This window comes from Solea senegalensis, linkage group LG1 (genome assembly GCF_019176455.1).
Source record: "Solea senegalensis isolate Sse05_10M linkage group LG1, IFAPA_SoseM_1, whole genome shotgun sequence".
Classification (NCBI taxonomy): Eukaryota; Metazoa; Chordata; class Actinopteri; order Pleuronectiformes; family Soleidae; genus Solea; species Solea senegalensis.
Genome location: NC_058021.1, coordinates 5,656,975 through 5,679,276, shown reverse-complemented (window position 1 = coordinate 5,679,276; position 22,302 = coordinate 5,656,975). Strand labels below are relative to the sequence as shown.

The 22,302-nt window shown below is 40.8% G+C and overlaps 1 protein-coding gene across 1 annotated transcript in view; it reads left to right on the top strand.

The window, feature by feature from the left end:
• Positions 1-21,991, top strand: part of LOC122776581 (sodium channel protein type 4 subunit alpha B-like) — a 28,782-nt gene extending 6,791 nt beyond the window's left edge. Inside the window, exons 5-28 of the mRNA XM_044037165.1 lie at positions 670-798; positions 1,296-1,387; positions 1,507-1,749; positions 1,848-1,911; positions 5,653-5,794; positions 6,678-6,875; positions 6,969-7,154; positions 7,247-7,618; positions 7,716-7,845; positions 8,389-8,627; positions 9,251-9,424; positions 9,692-10,048; positions 12,010-12,420; positions 14,287-14,404; positions 14,524-14,678; positions 15,035-15,208; positions 15,858-15,980; positions 16,554-16,826; positions 17,451-17,504; positions 17,586-17,723; positions 17,901-18,005; positions 18,123-18,393; positions 19,031-20,373; positions 21,524-21,991. Of these exons, the coding sequence (XP_043893100.1) occupies positions 670-798; positions 1,296-1,387; positions 1,507-1,749; positions 1,848-1,911; positions 5,653-5,794; positions 6,678-6,875; positions 6,969-7,154; positions 7,247-7,618; positions 7,716-7,845; positions 8,389-8,627; positions 9,251-9,424; positions 9,692-10,048; positions 12,010-12,420; positions 14,287-14,404; positions 14,524-14,678; positions 15,035-15,208; positions 15,858-15,980; positions 16,554-16,826; positions 17,451-17,504; positions 17,586-17,723; positions 17,901-18,005; positions 18,123-18,393; positions 19,031-20,262 (5,380 nt within the window). The 3' untranslated portion in view covers positions 20,263-20,373; positions 21,524-21,991. The remainder of the gene's footprint in view (positions 1-669; positions 799-1,295; positions 1,388-1,506; positions 1,750-1,847; positions 1,912-5,652; positions 5,795-6,677; positions 6,876-6,968; positions 7,155-7,246; positions 7,619-7,715; positions 7,846-8,388; positions 8,628-9,250; positions 9,425-9,691; positions 10,049-12,009; positions 12,421-14,286; positions 14,405-14,523; positions 14,679-15,034; positions 15,209-15,857; positions 15,981-16,553; positions 16,827-17,450; positions 17,505-17,585; positions 17,724-17,900; positions 18,006-18,122; positions 18,394-19,030; positions 20,374-21,523) is intronic.
• The last annotated feature ends 311 nt before the right edge of the window (positions 21,992-22,302 follow it).

Genomic DNA, 22,302 nt, shown 5'->3' with positions numbered 1-22,302 from the left:
GTCCAACTTTGTTTATAAAGCACTTTTAAAAACAGCACAGTTGGCCAAAGTGCTGTACACAGACATGAGGACAAATGCAAAAGTAAAAACGATAAAAACAGTAAAGGCACAACATTTCAAACTCTTCTGTTCATTCCTCCCTTTCCCAAGTGTGGCAGGGAACAACAGTGACTTTTTTGTACTAGAAAGGATGTGAATGTTTGCATATTTACTTGAAAATGCAAAATGCACACTGTGGCTAAATTGTCCATTTGGGCTGCCGTAGATGCACAGTGACCTCCGTAAAGCAAGGCCCCTTGCCTTAAGTACATGTTAAAGGCTTATTTTAAAGTGTCTTTAAAGTTACACAAACGTGTGTGTGCGTAGTCTATTCAATTTCTGCCTCCTAAATGTTCCACCGTGCATCTTTAAATACAGTAGCTCTATATTCTGACAGCTGCCACTGTTGACACATGAGGTTGTTTGTTGATGACCAAACGTGTTCATTAGGCTGGAGGGGAGCGCAGAGATGATTTTGTTATAGTGAGGCATGTTGTTCAAAGCTAAGCTGAGATATTTCTGTGAATGTTCTCATTCTGTGTTATGTAAAATCATCATTCATAACACGTTTTTTTGTGGCATCCACTAAATTTGGGGATTCACTGTTGTATTTTCTTCAATCACCTCTAGGTCTACGTTCACGGCCATTTACACTTTCGAGTCAGCGATAAAAATCCTAGCCAGAGGATTCTGTCTGTTGCCCTTCACCTTCCTGAGAGACCCATGGAATTGGCTGGACTTCACCGTCATTGTCATGGCGTGAGTAACAATCTTCACTGTACGGATGATGAATCTCACCTGGCATTTATTTCTCTTTCATTATCTGTGGCTGTATATGTAAGAGCTGAAGGAGAGGGCAAACAAAAAGATGTCGCACTGACCGTCGGTCGGCATGAATGATAAGCCTGTTGTAGAGGTCAGAGAGCATGTCAGTCATGATTGATGCAGGTAGAAGATTTGTCAGGTGACCTCTGGATCCTGAGGTCAGTCATCCTGGTATGACAGTGGCTTTGTTTGGCAACTGTGAGACAAAATCACTTGTACCGCGTGTACTTTCTCTGAAAGCCGTCATCAGCTCTGGAGATTATTTTGTTATAGATTTAACTGTGAGTCAGCCAACTATATTATATTTCCTCTTTTTATCTTTTAACTTTGAATCAGATGACTGCTTGGTTTATGTAAAGAGATGCTTATAATGGTGAAGGGACTGAATGAAACCACCTAATAACTTTTTTTTTTCCCATACAAATTTACAGATATGTGACAGAATTTGTGGATCTTGGAAATGTCTCTGCACTAAGAACCTTCAGAGTACTGCGAGCCCTGAAAACCATCTCAGTGATCCCAGGTAAGATGTCTTCCCCGTCCCCCTTGTCCCACGTCTCGTTTCCATTCACGCCCACGGTAAAGCTGTATTCACTGTCAGATCAGACGCTCAGAAAATATTGTCCCGTGTCGTCCTTCAAGGTCTGAAGACCATTGTTGGTGCCCTGATCCAGTCTGTGAGGAAGCTGGCAGATGTGATGATCTTAACCGTCTTCTGCCTCAGCGTGTTCGCCCTCATCGGCCTGCAGCTTTTCATGGGCATCCTACGTCAGAAGTGCGTCCGCAGTCTCGCACACTGCATTAACTCCACCTACAGCCCCAACGCCTCCTTTGTCTGTAACAATGTAACATGGAGCTCCAGAGCAGACTTCCTCAGCTGTGAAGGTCAGCCCAAAACACGTCCACCTTTACCAGCATTAGGCAGTGAAGTTAAAAAGGAAAACGTCCTTGACATGTTCTTTTCTTTTTCTTTGTTGTTGTAGATAATTTCTACAAAGTTGAAGGTGCAAAGGACGCCTTAATATGTGGATTTGGAAGTGATGCAGGGTGAGTGAGCGTCCTGCTTACTGCTTGTTAATCTTCTGTGCGCTATTACATAATATCGTCATGTTTAGCATCTAATGGCTTTTGATCTAATGCATCATCAGGCTTGATGCAGAAGGTGTTCACTGAACAAAAAAAAAAACACAACACATAATGAAAGCTTCCTATTTTAAAATATTTGACCTATTTGTGGGAGGGGTGTATCGTGAGACAGAGAGAGAGAGTGTACACAAGACAACATGTGGTGTGGATAATCACCCGCTGGAACTGGAACCCTCTGCTGAGAAACATGGAGTTATCAGCTGGAGGGAGAGAGGGAGGGAGGGAGGGAGGTCTTTAGAGATTTCATCATCTCAAAAGCTCTGTGACATGATTAGGTTAAACAGGGCAGGCCAGATCACTGTGGATTTGTATACTACAAGCGTATTGTTGTCATGACGAGATACTGTATTGATTTCTCCAGGTCAACTGCAGAATGAAAACCTAAACTATATTTACCAGAAGAGTTTTAAAGCTCAACATCTAAATACAAACAAAGGTCTGCTTGTGAATCAAGATCAAGATTTTTTCCATCTGAACTCTCAAAGCTTGAACTAGAAGTTGTCCATTGTCACTCACACTATTTTTGTAATGGGAGACATTTTAGGCAAATCCAGTTCAGTTATTTGTGTCAAATTTGATTTAATTGATTTAAAGGACTTGTAGGAGTTAGTCTACAAATGTGTGCTTTTTTTATTTGTAGACTTTTCTAATAGCACAGTGAGATCCACCCTCAGTGCCAGTTAAACAGTTTTTTTTCTTTCCTGTGTCTAATGCGTTTCATAATGACATGTGGATGACGAAAACAAACGGTTTGTCCCATTTATTTATGGAACGCATCAAATTTCTTTCATTTATTTGTAGTTAAATTGGTGATCAAAGACAGAGGGACACAGCTTTAGGTCTTGGCTGCCAGGTGAAGGATCAAAACAAGTGAAAACACTGCCCGACCAAAGCGTATGTTTTTGTCTAGACAAATGCGTCGGCCTTTGGACTTCTGTGACTTTTTAGAGGGAACATTCAGAGGCCGGGTCTGGACATGGACAAGATATTAAGCAGGTCAGGACGGAGGACATAAAATACACAGGATGCTTAATCTTTTGAGTGTATTCCAACAAGTAATCCCTGAGTAGATTTCCAAATTAAAGCTTTGGATACATTATGACCACACACAAACACAAAATGACACTCAAGAACACACACACACCAGACATGCGGGAGAATATGCATGCACACGTACATTTTCAAAAGATATCTCCAGCCTCACTGGCTACAAGTTTGTGTTAAATGATTTGCTCAGATTCCAGCTGTTTCTCATCACGCCTACTGTAGAGTTCCGGCGAACGCTTATCCCTTTACATCGTATAGCCACTGTGCATCAAGGATTATCACTGATTGTTTAGACAGCTTCAACTTTTACCCTTGGCTGTCAGGGGCATGGATGGCCGTCACTTCTGTGCTTCTGTCCAGGACAGAAGGAAAACCCTGTGTTGAGATTGACAGATGTCCAGGAAAGGACTGCTACGAGACTATCACAGAGACATGGAGCACAAATATGTGAACACTGAGCTATGGTGCCATAGTTGGTGGTTGGTTTCATTTCATAGGTTGTTTTGGATGCCGTAAAGCAGGGCGTTATTGTTGTGTGTTTTTTTGCACAATAAATTGGTTTTTATTGTGAACTATATATAGGTCTGTATCAAAACAAAGACTTTTATTTTGAAACTCTGTGAAATACTATCAGGAATATCATTTTTGCAATAGTCCTGATGAAACATTGTGATATCATATCACCAACCGGTATGAAAATGGCCCTTTTTCAATTGACTGTCCCCCCACTGAGCCCAAGTCGTTTGAGTTTGAGACTTATTTGACCATTTTCTATTTCACTTACTTCACTTTTTTGTCAAATCTTCAAATCATGTCACAGCAAATGTCATCTCAGACTGGTGTAATGATCATGACCTTGCGTTCACTGAGCTTCACTGACCTCCTCCACCCAGTCACCAGATGTGAATCCAGTAGAGAAACGTCATGGTTGGACAGGAGATTTGCTGCATGAATGCATTACTGATGAATCCAACATGTCGACATGGAGCACAGACTTGTGGAATCATTACAGAGAGGTGTGACAGTGCTGAGAGGTGTTTGTGTGGTGTTTTTAATAATGTTTTTTGTGGAGTTTTCTCACAATTAACACTGAAAGAAAACAAGTGAATAACTGAATTAACCCTAATCCTGAGCTCCAGACACAATGCGGCATAAACAAAAGCAAAGCACCACATGTTTGACCACATATTGTGGCCGTCGTTCTGCCCGGCCGTCGGTGCTTGATGTTGTCTGTGGATGTTGTCTCAGCTCCGTGGAGGCAGTTCAGATCCCAGGGCGAGTACATATGGCACAGCAGCTCTCCTTGAGGACTCTTAACTCGGGGTAAATCCATGCAAGTGCAGTCTCCAGGGCAGTTACCATGGAAACCTGTGTGGCATTAGCCCAACAGGTACTTTGTTTTTACAACAGCGTTTCACAGCTGTAAAAAAAAAAAAAAAGTTCAAAGAGGAATCATTGAAAAATGTGTAGTTTTTTGTTTAATTGAATGCTTTTGCAAATGTTTTCTATGATGTTTTCTTATATTTTCATACTTTCCATGCAGCTACTTTTTTCCATCAGATTGTATCATGAAAATTAACATTCAGCTCATTCATTCATCAAATATGCAATTTTCATGATCACAATCTTAATCATAAAACACCACAGAATCATAAAAAAAATATAAATCATATTTATATGAAACATAAAAAGTGATAAAATCCGATATGGTGTATATCAGTGCAATTTATTTCAGCTTAATGAATTTTGGACTTAAATTTACATAACTTAATCCGTTCAAAGTAACACGATGACTGGACTAAGTTAAAATTAGTCGACATATCATTTTCTACAGTGTCAGATACCAGGGACAGAACACTGTGTGGCCCTTCAGGGCGGCACTTTGACTATATCTGCAGCGACTGTGTTTGCCTGTTGTGTCATGTTGAGTCAGGCTGATTAAAAGAAGGCTCCGGTGTATGCCGGCGGAGGGGAAGGCACAGCCTGACGTGCTGCTGGCCTCACGCAGCCTCCTCTGTCCTCACTGCTGGATAATATTACTGAGCATTACTGCTCAGCTGGCTGTCCAGTGAGTTCTGCAGCTGTTCTCACAGCGGCGTTCACCCACCCAGCTGTTTCCTAGCCATTATGAAATTATTCTGCACTCACACACTGACATGGCAGCCCAGCTTGTTCTCAGCTGCTGGACTTAAATATTCGCAGTAATGCCACTATGCCGACAATGAAGATCAGAGCGCTGAAAAATGTGAACTGCAGTTTGATATTCAGCTGGCTCAGTGTAATCCTTTTTTGCTCTAGTGCGTTTCAGTGCTCCTGCCTGGAATGAATTTTAAGTGCCCTCTTCAGTTGAAACAATGGTGATGATAGCAGCGTAGGTACTTACTGACTCATCCACTCCTCTGTGGAGTCAGAGCTACGGTGCAGCATGTAGATACTGGAGATGTTTTTAACTCCGGGAAAACGGCTTGCACATCACCACAGCTCCAATATATCTGTCCCCCGCCATGCTTTTGATTCACTTGTGCACAAAGTTTGTTGACCAGTCCTGACCTACACTTGTCTGTCTCCTGCTTTTTAACTCTTTGTGCATTACAGGAAGTGTCCAGATGGATTTGACTGCCTAAAAGTAGGAAGAAACCCAAACTATGGCTACACCAGTTTTGATTCTTTTGGCTGGGCCTTTTTGGCCCTATTCCGACTCATGACACAAGACTTCTGGGAAAAACTGTTCCATCAGGTGCAATATCTGAATATGTGTTTTAATCTGAATATGTGCTTTTATATGTATCCACTAAATTGTAACTTATAAGGCGTTATTACGTATTTCCAGTTTTTACACTGAAGAGTGGATTTAGACAAAGGTCCAGTGTGTAACATTAACAAGGGTTTAGTGGCAGAAATTAAATATCCTACCCATAAGAGTGTTTGTATAGGCCAGGTGTCTGCAACCTTTAGTCTTAAAAGAGCTACTTTTGTCCCTTCTCCAACAAATGAATGAGCCACAAAACCTATTTTATCCTAACATAACATCACGTATAAAGTTTTATATATAGATATACTATACATTAAAAAAAACATTAGATTTGAGGTAGACATAGACTGTGACGCATATTTTAGTGGACGAAATATTGAACCACTTTCATTTATCGCCTTGATCCCTTGAAAGAAATGATTGAAATAAAATAAAGATAAACCTAATTTCTTCAAAGCTACAGGGAGCCACTGCAGAGGCGATGAAGAGCCACATCTGGTGCAGGCGTATACTCGTCATTTCATTTATGTAGCCTTAGAATTTGCCTTTTTACGTGTATTCTAGGCAAGGGCGTTGCTTTTTAGAGGCCACCATCTTGCACCAACATGTTGCCACCTTTGCCAAACATCCTCTCTGGTATTTTAAGGCCACAGAAGTTTCCTAGTCTGCACCATTAGATGTTACCAAGTCTTACACACCTTTGTACCTTCAACAGGGCAAAACCTGAAGCTTTCTTTATCTTTGATTTTTAGACTGTCTGTCCCCAAACCTGACCAGTTAAATGATTTATTCTCCATTGTGTCAGAACATTAGAAACATGTCAGAAGACTGGGATCTAACATCGCTGACTTCATATCTGCTTCCTCAGACTCTGCGCTCAGCTGGGAAAACCTACATGGTTTTCTTTGTGCTGGTAATCTTCCTGGGCTCCTTCTACCTGGTCAACCTCATTCTGGCTGTAGTGGCAATGGCCTATGAGGAGCAGAACCAGGCCACCATAGCCGAGGCCTGGCAGAAAGAGAAAGAGTTTCAGCTGGCTATGGAGCACCTTCGACAGGAGCAACGAGTAGGTGCAGTGCACCCCGACAACAGGTATCACCGTGTGCGCTTTAAACTTGGGACAAATAAAAAAATATATATATTTATTTTCTGTTTGTAGCTCGCAGCAAAGAGACACGTCCAGGAGAAAGACTCTGTGTTATCCCCAGAGCTGTCTCCACTCTGTATGAAGGCGGGAAGTATACGACGAAGCAGCATTAGACGGAGAAGATCTCACAGGATGTTGTCGGAGGAGATGGAAGAGGAAGGTGCAGATGAGAAGTTTGACCAACTGGACGAGACACTGGTATGTTGTAGCCAATGGACTATAGCCTGTCTCTGATGTGGTCTCTGATGTTCTAGGTCTTTGGAGCTAATGTGTCCTCTGTGTCTTCTTAGCCTCCTCTGTCTCCACTGCCTGTCCACCCTCTGCTGGCCACGCTCTCGTCTCACCCCCTCAGCACCAGGAGAGGAAGCCAGATCAGCGTCTTCAGCTCTTTCCGGACACGAAACAACTCGGAGGCTGAATTTGGGGACGACGAGTACAGTGTCCATGGAGACGCCTTCAGGAGTCGAGCCAGTTCAACAGCAACACCTTGGAAGAGGAGGACGGGCAGCATGATGAGTCACTGTTCTCAAACCTTCACCCCCAGCCTCGCCATCAATGGCCGTCTCAACAGTTCCCTAGACCACAACGGAGTCACCTCTGTCGGCTTGCACACTGCCACCTCCATGCCTGCTCATAGCATGGATAGGATCAGAGAGGACACAGTGAGTGAAACTGCAAAATCCTACATTCTAGTTACTTTTAAACCCTTCGCTCTGAAAAAAACGTTACAAAAATCCCTTGATGTTGTCCGTCTACCAGAAGTCCATCAGTGCAGAAGACTCAGTTCCCAGACCACTCCCCCAGTCTTCTCCTACAGTGTTCAAGCCTTCCCCCCTGCACAGGAGGAGAGGACTGAGCTCTGTCAGTTTCTTCAGTGATGCCATGGATGGTGAGTTCTCCTCATTATTTAAGAAATACAGGTAGGAAAATGTGTACTTCTTTACTTTCTTGCACTCCACTGCCAACCTATACCACTCGATAAACAAGACTTGAATAATTAGTTACATTGTTTTCAGGGTTCAAATGTATAGTTCAGGTTTTGAAGTACTGACACATTACATAACAAAAGGCTCAACTCACACGCTCTCACACCAAAGGACATAGAGAAAATGAGCGTTTTTAGTTTTCAGGTACACAGGAGCTGCTGGTCTCCTGCAAGTTTTGTTTATCGTGAGCAAAGGATCTCAATCACCAAAGTCACAAAATAATAAATACTGATGGAGCAGTCGTGCATTGAAAACTTCCCCGCTGTGATGTATGAATGCTGATTTTCTCTCTGGACTTTGCTGTGTGTGTGTGAGTGTGGTTCACAAACTTCAGTTTCCAGTCAAAGACGGCTGTCTTATGGCAAGAGAAATGCATCTCATGTCACGTGTATAACTTTAAACAGACAGTCTGCGGACAAGCAGCTGACCTTGGTGTCTCTTTGTAGAGCTGGAGGAGTCGAGGCAGAAGTGCCATCCCTGCTGGTACACGTTTGCCAAGAAGTACCTGATATGGGAATGCTGCCCCTGGTGGCGGACGATGAAGGAGTGGGTGAAGATCATGGTGATGGATCCTTTCCTGGATCTAGGTATCACTATATGCATTGTGCTGAACACCCTCTTCATGGCTTTGGAGCACTATCCCATGACCGAGGAGTTCAACACCATGCTCTCAGTGGGCAATCTGGTAAGAGGGGGTTTTAATGACAGGAAAAGGCAGATATTGAGCAGTTATCACACTTACACTAAGTGCTGGTAGGTGGCAGATGAGCAGTCGAGACGAAGTCGAGTGGGAACGACATTCATTCAGATAAAGATTTCTTTGTTTTTATAGTCAGTGAAGCTGAGGCTCTTCTATGATAATACTGGGTCTGCTTTATTTTGATAAGTGGCAGTATTTTCTTTTTTAAAAAAGGACACGTCCTCAGAATCTATCAAGAGTTTCATGAATTTTATCTAAATGTATGATAATAAATATTTTATTTGTACACTTTTCAACAACAAGGTTACAGGGTAAGGGTCAAACATACACTAATACATAGAATAATATAATACAAACAATTATGACAAGTTTCGAATAAGACTATAAGCTACGAGAAGAATAGTAAAGTAGACATTGAACGTTGAATTAATATAGCATGCTTTCTGTCCAGTTATTTAAAGTACACACAGTCAACATCTATGACAACATAGACACAGCAGCACACAAGTGTAAAAGCTCACAACAGCGCAGAACATGTGCAATGTCTCTGTGTCGCTCCTGCTTGCAAGTATAAACCTCGATTGTTTCTGCTTCCGTTTTGTTTCCAGGTGTTCACAGGGATATTTACAGCGGAGATGGTGCTGAAGCTGATTGCTCTGGATCCGTACTACTACTTCCAGCAGGGCTGGAACATCTTTGACGGCATCATCGTTTGCCTCAGTTTGATGGAGTTGGGTCTTTCTAATGTAGATGGGCTGTCTGTTCTGCGGTCCTTTAGACTGGTAAATTAAATCTACCAAATAAATGACTTTATAGTCTAACTTGTCGTCTTTTATACCAGTGTTTCCCAAAATGTTATATAATGGGACCCAAGTGTGACAATGTCAACCCAATTTAGGATATCAATTGTGACAAGAGCCAATTTGTGAATTATATGATACTGTTCTGAATATATTAACAAGCCACCGTTTAGAGGCGTACTCTACTGCAGATATTAAAAAAGGCTGCGACATGCAGTTGAACATAATTGTTCTTCTTCTTTTCGACAGTTACGTGTGTTCAAACTGGCAAAGTCCTGGCCAACACTCAACACTCTCATCAAGATCATTGGTAACTCCGTGGGGGCCCTGGGAAATCTGACGCTGGTGCTGGCCATCATCGTCTTTATTTTTGCTGTGGTGGGAATGCAGCTGTTTGGCAAAAACTATCAGGACTGTGTGTGTAAGATCTCCCTCGACTGTCAGCTGCCTCGCTGGCACATGAAGGATTTCTTCCACTCTTTCCTAATCGTCTTCCGGGTTCTGTGCGGCGAGTGGATCGAGACCATGTGGGATTGTATGGAAGTGGCAGGGCAGCCCCTCTGCATCCTGGTCTTCATGCTGGTCATGGTTATAGGGAACTTGGTGGTGAGTACTTATCAGGATAGTTTTATCATTATTATTTATTACCAGCTATAAGGATGACAAATGTGAACAGCACGAATAATAATAGTAATTCATTTAAATTCATTGAAAGTGCCTTTCAAACACTCAGGGTCACTTTAGACAAAAGTTAACCATTCAACACCGAACGCACTTTGAATTACCGCAACAGTTTGTGCGGAAAAATTCCAGCGGTTTCTGAAAGCTGAGAAGTTGTCATCATTCCAGTAATTTCAATCACACTGTTGCATAGTTTCCATTTTTTGGCCTCTTTTGAGACAAAGACTCAAACAAATGTGTTATACTATTCAAATTTAACACAGTTGTTAATACAATATTTTAACATGCAGTAAATTGTAAATAACTGCCAGATATTGAAAGTTATTATGGAACAATTGGCACAAGCACTTGATATCACAAATGTCACAGGACATTTAAAATAAGCAACAATAAAAGAGGCTTAGGTGTTAAAGGGTTAAGATAAAATAAAACGGACAAATTAAACACAGTAAATAGAGTTTAAGAATGAATAATACCAGAGTTTAACATACAAAATACAAAAAAGATGGCTGAGATAATAGTGGGGGGAGATCTGAAGGTAGGCAGGGATGTTATTTGACTGATATGTTGTGGGAGTGCATTCAAGAGTTATGGTGACATATGGAGGAGCTAGTTTATGGAGGGCTCTGAATGTTAAAAGAAGGATTTCAGCAGGTGAAATGTCCCTTTAAATGCACATACACAGTCCTGCTGCTGTAAAACCAGATGTTGTTGGTCTTTTTTGTTGGATTTACATATAACAACAATGTTGTGTTTCAGGGTTAGGATTCAATATTTCCAGCGTTAATCTTAGCAGTGTGTTTCAGCAGTGCCCTTGCGCGTGCACACACACACACACACACAAACACACTAAGCTCTGACATAATGGTTATGTCACAGCGTCATGCTATCTGTCCTTTAGATTAGCATTAACAGACTTCAACAGAGATCAAGTCTGGACGACATATAAACCATCTGTCATCCGTACTTGCTCTCGTGCAAACTGTAGCCACAACATACACACTCTCATCACGACTGATGCCGAGCAGGGCTGGACCAACCTTTCTGTAGTTCTGAAGTTGAATTCCGGAGATTGAATTTGACACAGACTCAAATAACCTGTACATGGATGTATGCAGCTGTTTCTATTAAAGTCTGTTTTGACACTTCTGTGTATACACGACGGTCATCACTCCATCAGTCCCACAGCAAGGATACGTCTAAGTCCTCCCATATGGCGAGTGCGTGGTCCAGCTGTGTTCTGTAAGGTTTTTTTAATTAAAGAGATAAAATAAGTCCCGGAAGAGTTGAATCACGGCATTATTTATAGTCGGTGAAGTTCTATTTTAAATGTGGCAGCCTTTAAATGCTAGTTTGAGCCACATGTGCTTGAAAATGTATTTGTTTAAATTATTTTTTTCATGATTAAAACAAGATTTCCGATTGTTTAAGCTTCTTAAATGTTAGTATTTTGTAAATTTCTTTGCTCTGGATAAGAAAGAAATCATTGAAAGTTAATCATTTTGGTTTGTGGACAAAACAAGACATTTGAGAACATCATCATTTCCAGGTGTGACGAACACCAATCAACATTTTTTTTAAGTTTTCTGATGTTTTATGGACCAAACGATTAATCGAGAAAATAATCGACAGATTAATCGATTATGGAAATAATCGTTAGTTGCAGCTCTACATATAGGCAATTGCAGAGATGTGCTTGTATCCTGAATACTTGAACATAAAAAGCACCAAAGGTCATCAGTGTCTCAGCAGAGTATACAAATAAAGGCTTTGCCTGTGTTAACATGTGGTGGTACGCCATGTATCCCATTGGTCACTGAGGTGCTTTACAGGCCAAACTTTATTCTTAAGATCAAATGTTTAATGTAGCATTTGTTTGTTGACAGGTGCTGAATCTTTTTCTGGCCCTGCTGCTCAGCTCCTTCAGCTCTGACAACCTCTCTGCTCCGGATGAAGACTGTGATTTGAATAACATCCAGATCGCCATCGCCCGCATACACTCCGGTGTCTCCTGGCTCATCACGAGGTTCACCGACCTCTGTCACCACAGCTCCAAGCGGCAACGGGAAAAAGCCAAAGACGGCAGTCAGGCCCTCAAGCTCGTTGGCAACCACGTGGAAAGCAATGGGGGGATCTTTGTTTGCTATGGACAGACGTACATCGCCCCAGAGGAGGACAGCTACATGACCAACCCAAACCTGACTGTCATAGTTCCCATCGCACCTGGGGAGTCGGATGTGGAGTTTCTCGAAGAGGAGGAGATTTCAGAGTCGTCTGAGGATGAGGACAACAAGCCGGTGAGTTTGTTATGTATGGAGACATGATTGACGCCAATCCTCATGGTCCTTCCATCAGTTGTATGTGGACCGCCACATCGTTGTTGGCTTTTGATATTTACAATAAATAGGCAATGATGGAATATCATCTAATATCGCCCACCCCAACTGAACAGGTGTTTTTTTTTTTTCCCACACAGTTGCACTTTTCCTTACTTGAGCGCCACCTACTAATCCCTGCTTTAGAGGCTACATTACAAATACTACAAACACTAATTTACAAGAAAATAATAATAATACATCACATTTATATAGCGCTTTTCTAGACACTCAAAGACTCAAACCCCAAATTTTAACATCTAACGCAGTGTATTGTCTTTTAAGTCTTCATCAGACTCAGTATGGATATGCGTCAGTCTCGTCTTTTGCCTCGGCTGAAGAAAAGAATGCTTCCTTCCTTGTAAAGGTTGTTGCCAGTTGTTCAGTCAAAGGATTCATCTGTTTGGCTACAAGTTTGTTTGTTCTTGGCTCACAGGTTTAAGTGAAATAACATAACCACCAAGAATCTGTGCTCCGTCCTCCAGTTCTGATTTGCTGAACTGAAGTGAAGTGCAGCACGTAGAGGGGTGAGTGAGTGATGTTAGAGCAGGGACACAGGGTGAGGCAGTGGTGGCTGCGGGCGGTCAAGTGGACGCAGATGTGGAGACTTTCCAGATGCATAAGCTGTTAATCTGTCAAGCAGACAAGGTGAACTCTGATTGAGACGAGTGCCCTGGGTCGGAAAAACTGAACTTGGGAATCCAGATGCTTGTATTTCTGTTTCAGTTATTAATAGTTTGTTGTTGTTTTTTTGTTTTTTTTAAGAAAGCCAGCTTGTGCAAAGACAAGGTGACCAATATAAAACATATACTGTGGGTGTTTGCAAGTAAACTAATTGGCCAAAAGATTAAAAAAGGTGGCCCCCCAAGTCATTTGACTTTGAGAATCCTGCTTTGGAGACTACATGACTTCAGCAATGTCCCACCAAGAAAACCCCAAATTTGGACGTCTGACACAGTTTCACTCACGTTTCATTTTGTTGCTTGAGTTTAAGGGAAGTGGTAAAACTTGTGATTCATGATTTACTGGAATAGACAGGAACACCAATGCTTTTTCCTAGGAAGACAGCGCAAAATGCCTTTGGGATTTTGCGATTGTTGCAAACCCATACGAGCATTGCTCCTTATTCTAGTTGGCAATTATATCGTTTCAGAATCCACACTAATAAATATGTTCTTGTGAGAAAAGGTCCAAAGCTGTTTGTGAGACACTGATGTATACCCTGTGCTCGCTGTGTGTACTCTCCTGTATTCTCTGCCAGGCAGACAGCAGCAGGCCAGATGTGGAGGTGGGTCCTGCAGAGGAGATTAAACTGAAACAGCTGAATCAGGCAGAGTCAGGCAGGGCCGGGCTGAGCTGATCAGGCTGCAGTCTGGCACGCTTTCTGCTTCTTTGCCTGCCATGCTCTGCTCCACACCACCCCCAGAATTCCGCATCAGGGCAAATGGAAATGAAAAAACAAAAAACTCTTTTTCCCTGACCCTCTTTTTGGGGTCCCTGCTTGAGAATGACATGCCCAAACTAAATAGAGTATATCTCTGCAATTGCAATTACTATGTGAATTATCTTGTGTGTACATATATATATATATATATATATATATATATATATACACACATGTATATGTGTATTTACCTTGAGACAAGAAAAACATATAACCAAAACTTTGTATATCTTTGGGGATAGATGTCATAGATGATTATAGAGCTGTGTTATTTTTGCTGAAAGCAGCTTTGAACAGAGTATAGTGTAAGTTGGCCTCTAACAGTGAGGCTTGTCATTCCTCAGGAGAAGGTCAGCCTTTCAGATGGAAGCACAGTGGACCTGAGGAAGCCTGGAGATGAGATGGACAACACATCAGAGTTGGCTGAGGAGAGTATGGAGCCGGAGGAATGCTTCCCAGAAGGTAATAAAACATTTGTGTTAAGTTACTGACCTGTATGTTTTAAGCTTTTTTACAAATATAGTCATAAGCTGTTCCTTCTTGTGACTTTTTCCTAAAATTAGTTTTCACTTTTATCTCAGTTTGCGTGAGGCACTGTCAGTGTTGTAACATCGACTCCAGCCGTGGTTCGGGCGAAGTCTGGTGGCGGCTGAGAAAGACCTGCTACCAGATCGTAGAGCACAGCTGGTTCGAGACCTTCATCATCTTCATGATCTTACTCAGCAGTGGAGCCCTGGTGAGGCTCCTACAGTAGATGCCATTAGGGAAACAGACAGTAATCACACACTGTTTTTAACAAATACATTCTGACAGTCAGTAAGTGCACTTTTACACTACAAGTCCCAGAATGTGTAGCAAGCAGATAGTCAACACAGTAACATCACCATAACAAAGTTTACAATGCAGTTTACAGTGTGTAATTCTCACTGGCACTTTACTTTGCTACTATTATTGTTATTTTATGTCCTTTTGTGATTGTACTTGTGGCCGTATCAATGATGCTCAGAGACAGTAATGTTGAACTGAGGTCAGTTAAAATGTTTTAGTCTCTTTCTAAGCAGATGGGGGGTTCTGTTAAATGCACTGATGCAGGCATTTGAGGACATCTACATTGAGAAGAGGAAAGTGGTGAAGGTGGTGCTGGAATATGCCGACAAAGTCTTCTCTTACATCTTCGTGCTGGAGATGCTCCTCAAGTGGACCGCATATGGCTTCAAGAAGTATTTCACCAACTACTGGTGCTGGCTCGACTTCCTCATTGTGGACGTAAGTGAATTCAGGTGGAGCCGTGACTCGTCTCCTTGTAGCATTTGTACAGTTTACATTTGGTTTGGTGCCTGGGACAAAATATCAGTATGATAATTATGTCATCATCTAGACACATGATGTTCAATTATTATTACTACACTGGTGCCATATTCTTTTTTACCTGTCCTGTACTGAAACTTCTGACTGGAAGCCATATACTGATATATCTTTTTTTAATTATAAATATACAGTGCTCTAAACAGCCTCACTATAGCTATGACATTATGCCCTGTTCATTCCCTGCTGTCATCCGTGGCTCATTCAAGAGCAAAATACCATTTTGGTTTGTTTGTTTTGGATGTAGAATAGCTGAAGAATGTCTGGAAATACATCCACATCCATCGGTGTTGTCTACCAGAGGTTTATGATCTCTTATTTAACTTTTTTGTAAAGCTTTAAAAGACATTTTATTGCACACTGAATATGTGGCAATATATACTAATACTAATTTAAAGCTTAATGAATCAGTTGCTTTTTTTTCACTATTTTCCACAATGTTAATTTATTTCCTTATATATACAATAATTAGAATATTCTGTCTTTCCATCCAAAGGTTTAAACACAAATATTAGTTAAAGATGTACTCATTTTATAATCCACTGTGCAGGTGTCCTTGATAAGCCTGGTGGCAAATTCACTTGGATATTCAGACTTTGCTGCCATCAAATCCCTGAGGACGCTCCGTGCTCTGAGGCCTCTCAGAGCTTTGTCCAGATTTGAAGGCATGAGGGTAAAAAAACATATTTCTCATATTCTCCATTATTATTCTCTAATATAGCATGAATTTATCCGACAAAGAGGCTTTGTTTTCTTTCTCGTTTGTTCATATTTTTTTCATCTGAAAACAGGATAGTATCGTCAATCCTGATTAGGCAAAAAATTAAAGAATGCAGTACGGCTGAACATAAAACAGTCATGTGTCCACCTGGCTGGACTCAATCTGAAAGCTTCACTGCAGAACATGAGCAATTCTGAGAAATTACTAAAGCCCCAGACAACGTATCTACATCCCATCAAATTGCTCGTCCTCTATATTCCTGTTGAGCAAGAAAGTCAACTCTTAAATCTTTTTGTGGTTGCTTTTTGGTGATTTTACCCTTAGTCGAACAATTTGCGTCAGTCTCGCTTTACTAGCTCTATGTAGTTGTGCTTCCGCCATGCCTTAGTCAGTAGTGACGTAAATTACATAATTTCCTGTGTGCGCAACTGGATTTTCACTTGAGAACAGCACAGTCTGAGAACAGCACCAGTAACAGAACGACCGGGCGTGATACTGAGCTCTACCTTGTTCGTTTGTCATCAGGTGGTCGTGAACGCTCTTATAGGAGCGATCCCCTCCATCATGAACGTGCTGCTCGTGTGTCTCATCTTCTGGCTCATCTTCAGCATCATGGGAGTCAACCTGTTTGCCGGCAAGTTTGGCAAGTGCGTGAACAGAACCGGCTTCATCCACAGCGTTGCTGTGGTCAACAATAAGTCCGAGTGCCTCGCCATGAACAACACCCAGTTCTACTGGACCAAAGTGAAGGTCAACTTCGACAATGTGGGAACCGGGTACCTCTCCCTTCTGCAGGTGGTGGGTTTCTTCATGTGCTCTGTCGTATCAAACACTCGGTCCTGTGAGGAATTATGTCCAGGCCAGGTCTGATTTGGTCTCCCTGTGTTGGTGATGGTATACATGCAGTACTGATTACTATATCATTACCTCGGACGGGTGTCGGGCTTGGGCTTTTTTTTTTTTACCTCCCCTCAATTGGAAAGATGTGTTTGTGTTTAAAGTTAAAACGCTGGACACTTGCACACAACTGTCACTCAGATTCACAGATCACATTATCCCACTCCTGCGTCCCACCACAGGCATGGACAACAGAAATAATCATTATTCTGATGCTGAGTTTGAACTTCAGCAGGTCGTTTTGCCTACACGTCTAAATAAATGCCATATCATTGGTTGATATGGCATAAAAGTTGAACTAGTGTATCTAATTAAGTGGCAGTGAGCGTATATTTGAATAAAACAGAATATGTGATCGATTAGGATGACCACACCAGACCAAGCAACAGGCATTTTGAAGACAGAATTTATAATGTGGCCTTAAGTTGAGTTTGTAATATTGATTTTCAATCGATTATATCTGTGTTTCCCTGTAAAATGCAGTGCACAGTCTGTAATTAAGTGTAAGGATGTCTTGTGTTTCAGGCTACATTCAAAGGATGGATGGAGATAATGTACGCAGCTGTTGATTCAAGAGGAGTAAGTATGTTTGCACTCGTGTAGCTCACTCTTTATTATAAACATGTCAGTGTCGGGACTTAAAGAAGTGTTCGTTTCCAGGTGGAGGAACAGCCCGTCAAAGAAATCAACCTCTACATGTACCTTTACTTTGTCATCTTCATCATCTTCGGCTCCTTCTTCACCCTCAATCTCTTCATTGGTGTCATCATTGACAATTTCAATCAGCAGAAGAGAAAGATGAGTATTAACAACTCAGATGTTACAGCTTTCATTCTTCATGTGTTCCTTGAGATTAGGATCTCCTCCTCGAGAGACTGGAGAAAAACACAACAACCATACTTTTTGTATTGTTGTGTAATTCTGAAAGTTGTTGTGGTTTTTCCTGTAAAAATAATGTGGTCATTTTTGCTTTACTTAGGTGGACAGGATATCTTCATGACAGAAGAACAGAAGAAGTACTACAACGCTATGAAGAAGTTGGGATCTAAAACGCCACAAAAGCCTATCCCAAGGCCTGCGGTAAAAATAAAATAAAATAAACATATTTATATGTGTTTATTAATTTTCACAGTCCTATATTTATTTTAAACTTTTGCTGCCTGAATCCTTGTTTCTACGTTCTACATCTCCATCTAGAACGTTCTCCAAGGGTTCTTCTTCGACCTCGTGTCCAAACAAGCCTTCGACATCATGATCATGATGCTGATCATCATCAACATGGTGACCATGATGGTGGAGACGGACGAGCAGTCGGAGCGCATGGAGTCCATCCTCAACAAGATCAACCTGGTCTTCATCGTGTTCTTCACCACCGAATGCCTGATCAAGATCTTTGCCTTGCGTTGCTATTTTTTCACAGTTGCATGGAACATATTTGACTTTGTGGTGATCATCCTCTCCATCGTGGGTAAGTAGTACTGTCACAAAAGATAGCAGTATAATCCTGTCATTGTCTACTGTGTATCACCAAATATTCCAGCAATTTCTGTGGCTGAATAACACATTATTGTCTAATTCTTGCAAATTAATTTGAGCTGCAAATCAAATGACTTTTTTTTCTTTGTGGGCAGCTACTAATACACAATATTATATAATTATATTGCTATTTACTATTTCAAATCCGTTTTATTTGTATAGCGCCTGTATAGGGACGTCAAGAACTTAACATTATTATAGGGAGACCCAACAATGCAGAAAGAAATCTCTGACAGAATGGAGATCACTTGTGATCTTATATTTCAAGAACAAACATGTAACCTATCTGCAGTTCAGAAAAAAAGGCTGCATCTGTTTAACTGTTTGTCTTGAAAAAATAATTATATTAAAGCATATTCTTTCAGTCATCGCAGTTAAATTGTTAATTGCAATATTTTAGTCGGCATAATTGCGGTGTAACTTGTAAAATCGCCCTATGCCTAAATCTCAATGGCACTGTCAAAAGTGCTTGTGTTGTGTAGTGTGTAGTGTGTGTAGATTCAAAGCGGATTAGTTTCAGAATAGTATGCATACAAACTGTTTATGTAAACTCTGCTCTCTCATTTTAGGCATTGTTCTTGCTGACATCATTGAGACATACTTTGTGTCTCCGACCCTGTTTCGAGTCATCAGACTAGCAAGGATAGGACGTGTGCTTCGACTTATACGCGCAGCCAAAGGAATAAGAACTTTATTGTTTGCCTTAATGATGTCCATGCCAGCGCTGTTCAACATCGGCCTCCTGCTCTTCCTCGTCATGTTCATCTACGCCATCTTTGGAATGGCAAACTTTGCCTACGTGAAGAAACAAGACGGGATTGACGACATGTTCAACTTTGAGACTTTTGGGAATAGTATGATCTGCCTTTTTCAGATCAGCACCTCTGCAGGCTGGGACAACCTCCTGAGTCCAATCATGTCCAACTCCCCCGACGAGTGTGACGTAAACTTCGTCAACACTGGCACCAACACCCGGGGAAACTGTGGCAGCCCGTCCGTGGGCATAGCTTTCTTTGTCAGTTACATTATCATTTCTTTCCTCATTGTGGTGAATATGTACATTGCTATCATTTTGGAGAACTTCAGCGTGGCCACAGAGGAAAGCACAGAGCCGCTGAGCGAGGACGACTTTGAGATGTTTTACGAGGTTTGGGAGAAGTTTGACTCTGAGGCCACACAGTTCATTGAATTTTCCATGTTGCCGAGCTTTGCCGACACCTTGTCGGAGCCACTGCGCATCGCCAAGCCCAACATGATCAAGCTGATCTCCATGGACCTTCCCATGGTCAGCGGGGATAGGATCCACTGCCTGGACATCCTGTTTGCATTCACAAAGCGCGTGCTTGGAGAGTCGGGTGAGATGGACGCACTCAAGCAGCAAATGGAGGAGAAGTTCATGATGACAAACCCCTCCAAGATCTCCCATGAGCCTATCACCTCCACATTCCGCCACAAACTGGAGGAAGTGTCTGCAGTCATTATCCAGAGGTGTTATAGGAGGCATCTAATGCGCCGGCAGATGAAACATGCGTCCTACCTCTACAGACAAATAACCTGCAAGACTGTGGTGGAAGTGCAAAGTGCTCCAGAAACAGAGGGGCTGATCGCCTCCATGATACAGCACTACGGGCCCGTGCGTGTGGAGATTATACAGACCATCGAGGACAGTCTAACGTCCTCACCTCCATCGTATAACAGTGTGACGCGGACAGATAGTGATTCCTCACTGCTTCTCAGATCCATATCCAGAGACTGTGAAGTCAGGGAGTCTGGTGAAAACTGCGAGCAGAGTTTTCTTTGAGACTCTGAGTGGAGAGTGATTGTGTCTGTTTTGTCGACAGCAAAGAATATAGCTTAAGATAACACATGGTCAAAGGGATGAACATGCTGTGGAAAAGAGCAACATTTCTAAGTAAGTCACAGTTTAAACTGAACAAACAAAAAGAGGAGAACAGAAGTCATTTTTTTTAACTGTTGACAAGATGTTCAACATTTGGAACCAGAAAATGTTTTACCTATATATAACACAGGCTTAAATTAGTTTGTTTTAACATCATATTGAAACATTTTATTTAATAATTTAAAGCACAATACCTACTAGGAATGTTTTTTCAGACATACATTGCTTAAAAATGTTATTAGACCACCTGTCATAAAAACAAAATCTTAAAAATCTTTCCAAAAATGTGTCTAAACTAAAAATTATTTTTTGGCAAATAACAAACTGAATTCACTTTTTTTTTTAATATACCCAAAGTCCAAGTCAGTAATTAATCGAGCATTAAATTCAACCACTAAAACATTTTTTTTCTGTTCAGGAAAGTAAATAAATGTAATTTGACATTTTAATCAAGGAATAATAATATTCTAGAATATTTTTTCTGTTTTTTTGTAAAACCTAAAAATAACAATAATAATTTTATTGTACCATTAAAAAAATATCATTTTGGTTAAAGAGCTTCTAGATACTGGTATATGAACCATTATAGAAACATATTAATTGCCAATGAATGCTGTTAATTAGGGCAGCTGTGACATAAACCATACACTGGGACGTGGTCTAATACATTTTTTAAGCACTGTATGTATAATATAGGCTCAAATGAGTTTGTTTTAACATCACACAATCTTTATTTTATATTAACTTGACTGTAGGAACTATTTATTTACAATTTAGAGCACAATGTTTTCAGCCATGTTTGTCTTAGATATTGCTGTTGATCTGGACACAGATCCACAGGCAGCCCTGGTGTAGGTTTGCACTCTGTGAGTGCTTTTCTTGTGTTTTACATTACAATTGGTATCATAGGCAAAATATGTGACACTGAGAATATAAGTGAATGAAACACAAACAGGAAGCAGAAAAAACAAAGGCCCCTAAAGAAATACATGAAGCTGCAGTAGGCATACTTAAATAATTTAAAAAATAATAACAATAATAATAATATGTGCTAGATATAAAAAAAACAACACCTATCATTTTGGGATCTCCTCAGAAAACAGACATGTTTGTTTCATACTATGGGATATATGACCCTTTTCTGTTGTTTCTGTCTTTGCAGCTAACGCAGTTGTTGCTGGTGCTGGATGATCCATCTTTCCACCAAATGGATCTGTTGTGCACAGAGCAGTGGTAGTAGATAAAACAGAACTTTTTCATAAAACCAACAGACTTGACGAGACTAGAAGCAAATTGAGAATATTAAGCGGCGTGCGACTCCTACAAAACAAATCCCAGCAAGTCTCAGTGCTCAGTGCTGCCACTTCACGTTGACAATAGCAGCAAATAAGCTCTTATTCAGGTGTTATTTATCTTGAATGGACATTGTGTATTTTAAATATCAACATTTTAAAACCTAAATAATATGAAAAATATACTTTATACTGTAAGTAATGATAGAGACACAGAGTATATTATTTCCAAAATGCAGAAACAGTTAAAACAATCATGATTTAAACTGTGTTTTAACTTGAAAAAGCACTGTTTATGATTGCAATAAAGCACAAATGTGAGTTCATCACGAAGAAAATGTGTGTGCGTATGAATAGTCCCTAAAGGATGTGCCTGATTTTGACTATCTAAACAATTACATTTGATGCAATGGATGTGGATGTAATGTATATAAAGCTAATTTCTACCTGTTTTTGTAACGTATATATTTATATCGAGAGGCAATTTCAGTGACTCACAGCAGCCATGACACAAAATGATCAATTCATATTAACAAAAATAATTAAGACTTTCCTTAATTGATCATTTTATTGACATTTTATTTATGAAATGGTGATAAAAACTGCATCATTCTTTATTGGTTTTCCAGGTCAAATGAAGCCACGTGTA